At 43.5% G+C, this 6869-nt stretch overlaps 1 protein-coding gene across 2 annotated transcripts in view; it reads left to right on the top strand.

Moving 5' to 3' along the window:
* Positions 1-670: 670 nt before the first annotated feature.
* The window catches only part of ANKRD29 (ankyrin repeat domain 29), a 44535-nt gene continuing 38336 nt past the window's right edge, over positions 671-6869 (top strand). For both annotated transcript variants that reach the window (XM_018566745.1, XM_018566744.1), the window contains exon 1: positions 671-747. In XM_018566745.1, the coding sequence (XP_018422247.1) occupies positions 727-747 (21 nt within the window). In that variant the 5' untranslated portion in view covers positions 671-726. The remainder of the gene's footprint in view (positions 748-6869) is intronic.

The raw sequence follows: 6869 nt of genomic DNA, 5'->3' as shown, positions 1-6869 counted from the left end.
GAGTGATACACAAATAACATACATTTTTGTAAATAGTAAGGTAATTTGAATGCATTTTTAAGATTTAACTTTAATAATATTCCTCCTACTGCCGAATTTTTCACTTCAGCACTGGCCAGAGCCCTTGTGAAAAACTTTCCTAACTTGACATTTGCAAGACCATCCATAGACTTGGCCCCCTTTCCACCTTGGGACAATGCCTAGGCCTGCTGGCAGCTTGTCCAAGAATCAGATACTGCATTGTGGGATGGGGATGTAGAGGATTGTAATATCAATTATGTGCAAATAAAGCAACTGCAGGTAGCTCTTGCTGGGGCTGACGGGACAAATTCTGCAGCAAGATTTGTGCTTATGCTACCCACTGCTGCTGCTAAGTAGAGTTATTTTCCCCACAGATTTGCCTTACGGATTTCCTTTCTACACAAATGTTTGTTCCCTTGCATGAACTAATATGGTATTTTTAGATGATCTCAGATAGATTGTGTTGCTTGCATGCTTCCAATTCTGCTTTTATTGTTTAGTCCTTAGAGCTTCGGCATTGAATGAGTCAATACTGCCGGTTACAACTCTGCGGCTTCAAGGCTTGGAGCTTTTCTCTCTATCTGCTGATGGAAGAGCAAGCTGATGCTAGGGATATCTCTAGGAGCCAATAAGCAGCTGCTCTTTAGACCTGAGACATAATAGAGATACCTCCTTGGATTGTAAGGAGCCTGTGCTGCTGCTGAGATGTGCATGATGTCTTTTAAGGTAAGTCATTCTTGTTTTCTATTGACATTGTAAACAGAGAGCTGCAGCACATGCAGAGTGATGCCTCAGAATCCAGACTTACAGGCCTTGTTCTGGGATAGCAGCACCATGCAGACAATGCTAGGAGGCCTGAGTCACTTTATATGCTGCACAAATGAGTTAGCACTTATCCTTCATAAGGAAAGATTTAGGAAATGACTGATCCACACAAGAAATAAAACAGTTTGTTTATAATACTGTTTAGAAGTATTAGTGTTGTTGTATTAGTTTTTCTTTGTATTCCTTTATGAAATCTGCTTTGATTTTATTGTTACAGTATACTGTTACCTGCTGGACAATCACAGTACAAAAAAAGTCAATTTACAACAAATTAGATGTTTTTAGTTTTATATGATCATTTTTTTCAATATTAATTAAAATTAATCTAGCTTTTTATGTATTGCAAATTCTAGTCTTTCCAGGGCTTATATTGCTCAGAGAACTGAAGTCTGAGCATTCAGATATAACTGCAGTATGTTCTACTGTATGTACACACTGCTAGACATGAAAAGTCCTGCTGTGATACCAGATTTCACAAGCAGGTGGAAAAAGAGGTAACAAAACCACTACATTACTATGTATTAGTAGGGGCGGTATTTTTAAATGCAGAAACGTCACGCGCAAACAAAATTTACATTCATAAAAAACAGGTTATTACATTGAAAAGTAATATTGTGAAAGATTATTATAAAATTACAAATGTACGCTTACCTTAAAGTCTATGTAAACCCTAACATGGAACTCCTCTTATTTGGTCCCTTTTGGTCTGTTAAATGTATAATTTTGCTCTCTGTTTAATCATTTTAAAAACATTCCCGGTTGGTTTTGACAAAAATCTTGTGAGCTGATTACTTCTGGTGCTCTCTGTCTGTGCTGACTGTACTGACTATTAGTTACATTGTTGTTAGCTGACAACCACAAAACCTCTCCCCTCTATGTTAAGGGGAATAGGAAAGGGACATGGTTCCATAGTTCTATCTGTTTTATGTTGTCCTGATACAGAAGTGTGAGTGGGCGTTGTCATCCTAGGGTAGGCAACCTTGGCTCTCCAGCTGTGCTGAAACTACAAATTCTATAAGGCCCTATTCACACTAAGCGACACTTACCTCGAGCAGATTTCCGCGCGGCGGGATAGCGCAACGGTATGGGCAACGTTCCAGCGACTATCGTTCGACAATTACTGTCGGACTGCATTTAAAAAAAAGGAAATTCACGCGACATGCACGGGGAAAAAGGGCCCTGCAGGCGCGACTTGCAACCGCGATGGGCGACATGGAGCTGTACATTAAGACAGCTCTATTGAAAATCATTGGCCGGCGACTTCTCGCGATATCACGTGGCAAAAATGCGCGATATCGCGGTGGAAATCGCAGGATTTTCTGCTCAGTGTGAATGGGGCCTAAGCCATTGCAAGCCACAGGCATGACTCCCACAGGCAGAAGCATGATGGGATTTGTAATTTCAGCACAGCTGGAGAGCCAAGGTTGCCTACCTCTGTCCTAGGGTATTAGAAGTGTGTTACTGACAGAATTACCAAGTAAAAATAAAGCAAAAAGTTGGAAAAAGAAAACTAATGCAGCCACCACATTTACGGACTGGTAAGCTGCCATATATTACACTTTTGTCTTTGGGTTTAGATAAATTTTAATGTAGCCCCTGATCATTAACCGAACCCCACTCCCAAACCTATCACTAAACCTAACCTTCCACCTAATCTTATCGCTAAAGATAGAAATGAGGAAGGCAAACAGCATAGCAGGAAGATTCCGTTTTTAGATTCTATCCATGGGAACAGTTCAACCATTTAAGCGGACCTTTACCCCTATCTTTAGAATAACAACAAACACACCTTTAGAAATGTTTAGTAATGACAATCTACAAACACATACTTCTAGATAATTGCCGGCTTTGTATTATTTGCATATCTTATTTCTCTTTTCTTCCTCAATCTTCTGGCACTAAGGGCAGATTACTAGCCCTCCTTTTACTTCCTGGATTTCTGGCACATGTGATTAGACATGTGACTAGGACATGTGACCATGCACATCATCTCAGTAGAGGAAAATGCCTTTCCCTGAGATCTCATGAGATTACAGATGAGATTTCCCAGCAATGCTGCTGATAACAAGGCCATCCCAGGGTGCATTGCTTTGGAAAACTGAAGTAATTTTGCCCTTTCAATGCAGGAAGTGAATACTGTGCAAGTTTTAGTTTTTTTTAAATCACCGCATTTTACACCTGACCTGTCAGGGGTGTAGATAAGGGGGAGGGGATAGGGGGGTTCAAACCACCCCAGAGTTTCCTGGCAGTGGCTTAGGGAGGGGGGCACATGACACCGGGTGCTGGTCTCCCTTTGTGAGGCATATACAGATCATCCATTAAAGGGATACGGGGATGTCCTGTTTGATAAAACTTCGGTGACCGCTGGAGCAGAGCTCAATCGTTTCACTGACGCCGATGTTTTATCAAACAGGACATCCCCGGCATCCCTTCAGATGTGCCATGTACCTTGCCTGTCCCTGGATGAGCCGCACATGCCTCGTTGCAGGCTCTGCAGCAGTCTTTCCAGTGACCAGGATCAGAAGGCTGCACGGAGACAGAGCTGGTGATCAGGTAGCGGGGGGGGTTGCATTCTCTGTGAGTTTGCTTCTGTTTTTAGTCCTAAGTCCAGTGTGTTGCAAAGTCCAGTGCGTTCCTATGTCCCAAGTCTAGTTCGTTCCTCTTTCCTGAGTCCAGTGCGCTCCTGAGTCCAGTGCGTTCCTATGTACCAAGTCTAGTGCATTCCTCTTTCCTGAGTCCAGTGCATTCCTGAGTCCAGTGCATTCCAATGTACCAAGTCTAGTACGTTCCTATGTCCCAAGTCTAGTGCGTTCCTCTTTCCTGAGTCCAGTGTGTTCCTAAGTCCTGAGTACAAAGCATTCCTAAGGCCTGAGTCCAGTGCGTTCCTCTGTCCCGCGTCCGGTGCATTCCTCTGTCCCGAGTCCAGTGCGTTCCTCTGTTCCTGAGTCCAGTGCGTTCCTGAGTCCAGTGCGTTCCTGAGTCCAGTGCGTTCCCGAGTCCAGTGCGTTCCTCTGTCCAGAGTCCACTGCATTCGGCAGTCCAGAGTCCACTGCGTTCTTCTGTCCCGAGTCTAGTGCATTCCTCTGTCCCGAGTCTAGTGCGTTCCTCTTTCCTGAGTCCAGTGCGTTCCTCTTTCCTGAGTCCAGTGCATTCCTCTTTCTTGAGTCCAGTGTGTTCCCAAGTACAGTGTGTTCGAGTGTGTCTAGTGCATTCCTATATCCAGAGCATTCCCAATATATATATATATATATATATATATTCACAGTATATATATATATGCTTGTGTGTTTTTACTTTTGTGTGCACACCCTAATGAAATAGGCTGCACATGCCTATGAGCCGGGCAGGGATTTTTTCTCTACATTTAGCCCTGCTTCAGGAATATAGAGAGGGGGTGCTCTTTTGTACAAGTGATTTCAGCGGCCCGCCTGCTCTTCCATGGTCCACCCCTCTGCCGGCTACCTCCCTCTGTGCCATGGTTGTTCGGGGTCCCCGCCCTTCTGCGGGGCCCCAGCCCACGGCAAATACCTTCAGGATGGAGAACAGGGAGTAGAGCAGAGATCGTCTGTTCTCTGCTCTTCTTTGTGATCATGAAAATGAAAAAAAAACTGATAAAAAGTAAAAAAATAATAAAACAAAAATGTGATTAAAAGTAAAAAAAATAAAACAAATACAATTGATTCATAATAATAATCCGCAAAGCCCAACCCGAGACCCCCACCAGGCCACCCGAGACCCCCACCGGCCACCTGAGACCCCGCACAGCCCACCTGAGACTCCCCACAGCCCACCTGAGATGCCCACAGCCCACCTGAGACTCCCCACAGCCCACCTGATACTCCACACAGTCCACCTGAGATTCTGCACAGTCCACCTGAGACTCTGCACAGCCCACCTGAGGCCCCACACAGCCCACCTGAGACCCCATGCAGCATTCCTGAGACTCCACACAGCCCTCCAGAGACTCCACACAGTCATCCTGAGACCTTGCACAGCCCTCCTGAGAACCTGGAGACATCAGGTCGCCGGCCTGGAGCAACACAGAGTATGTAGCTTCATATTATTCTGCATTGCTGGGATTTGTAGTCCTCTATAGCTGGTGGTATTCTGAATTGCTGTATAATGTATTGCTATGGGGTGGGCCTCCTTGGTGGATCAGGGCTTTAGACCCGCTTCTGTGCTCCCTTCTTTTGGTGCGGCAGCACCGCTCCCGATCCACCATGGAGTATAGGCTTAAAATCACTCAAGTCTCTCCTCCATGACAGATTAGAAGGGGCACCGCCAGGAAAATAGAAGCGAGCCCAGAAATGGCTCCTAAATTAAAAAAGCAGCACTGGAGAATGAGGTGATTTGAAGGTGGATCAGGAGGGGAAAACATAGGCAACGGAACAGTTGGTCTAGAGCATTAAACTATGGATTGATTTGGGGGGGCGCTAATGAAAGACTTGACCCCGGGCGCCTCATGACCTTGCTACGCCTCTGTGTCCTGGTCCCATAATTGCATAGAGCTTTCTTTTGGTGGTATTTCACCGCCGCTGGGCTTATTCTGCTAAATGTTTTAGGTTTAAAAAAATCCCAATAAGTGTGTACTAAGTGGTTTGTGTTAATTGGTAGGTACCAATTTATAAGTCTTTTTAAAACATTGTTTTTATCCATATGGTGTCAAACAAGAAAATCAGTATTGCTCAAGGTAAAGGATTGGTTTAGGAAGGATATGGCTGGTATATATTTGTTCAAACTTGGGGTGTCTGCTAGATAAAGTCTTATAATTTGAGGAAGCTGAACCCCCCTCCCCCAAGGAAAAAAATTATCTACGGCCCTGTGACATGTCTACGGTATGTTATTATTAATCATCATACATGGAGGGATGCATTGGTAGAATTTGATTTTTGAGTGTAAATGTCTTGCAGCGAGGCAGTACCAGTAGGACGGAAAAGGTCCATCTTTAAAGTACTCTGAGATACAGCATTGCCTTCTAATAACAGAAAGTATTTACATTCCCTTCCAGCACAAAACCCCAAAAACAAAGAGCTCAGTCTCTGCTTATGGATAACTTTGCGGAATCATGCAAATCATTGCTTTTTGCTCCTTTTGGACATCTGTGCATCCAGAATCTATTGGCCACAATGTAAATTCTATCCAATAATACCAGGTTTTACACATTTGTCTGTGTTGGTTATGAATAATTATTTCTCCAACCTCCACAATATGTTTAATAGGGAGTAATCCCAGAAAATGCAGAGAAGAGAACTTGGTGCTTGTTTACATCCCCATCAAAGTGGGTAAACCCCTGAGAAAACGCTGTTGGCAATAACCTACCTATACCATCTAGATATTGGCTTAAATCCTCCTTCTTGGAACTTATTGAAGTGAAACAATGTTGTGTGAAGTTCTGTATTTTATAGAATCTGTTTGCGGCTGTGAAAAAGACTTACCCAAATTGTACTCCCATCTATAAACCCAAGGGGGAACAAGCTATTCTGTTGAGCTATTAAAGAGGAACTTTACCCAGATCTTTAAAATAACAACAAACACACCTTTAGAAATGTTTAGTAATGGCAATCTACAAACACATACTTCTAGATAATTGCAGGCTTTGCATACCTTGTTCCTCTTTTCTTTCCCATTCTGACAGTGGCCAGTTTTGCTAAGGGCAGATTACTAGAGCTCCCTTTAATTCCTGGAACTCTGGCACATGTGACTAGGACATGTGACCATGAACATCATCTCAGGGGAGGAAAATGCCTTTCCCTGAGATCTCATGAGATTTCCCAGCAATGCCCTGCTGATGTAACCTTCCCAAGATGCAACACTTTGAAACATTACATCATTTGTGACAGAAGTGGACCAGGAAGTAGATGAACCCTATTTGTAAGTAAATGAAAAACAAGTTTGTTTAACTAATATATGTAAAATGTTCCGCCTGGTCTATAGACGGTTGGATGCCATTCACATGGCACTAGCACCCCTAGACGGAGTTGGAGACACCTTCAGAAATGTTTAGACATTACATTTTACAAACA

This window comes from Nanorana parkeri, unplaced genomic scaffold, assembly GCF_000935625.1.
Source record: "Nanorana parkeri isolate BGI_ZX_2015 unplaced genomic scaffold, ASM93562v1 scaffold971, whole genome shotgun sequence".
Taxonomy (NCBI): domain Eukaryota; kingdom Metazoa; phylum Chordata; class Amphibia; order Anura; family Dicroglossidae; genus Nanorana; species Nanorana parkeri.
The sequence above is the reverse complement of the archived record's forward strand: the minus strand, read 5'-3'. Positions and strand labels throughout refer to the sequence as shown.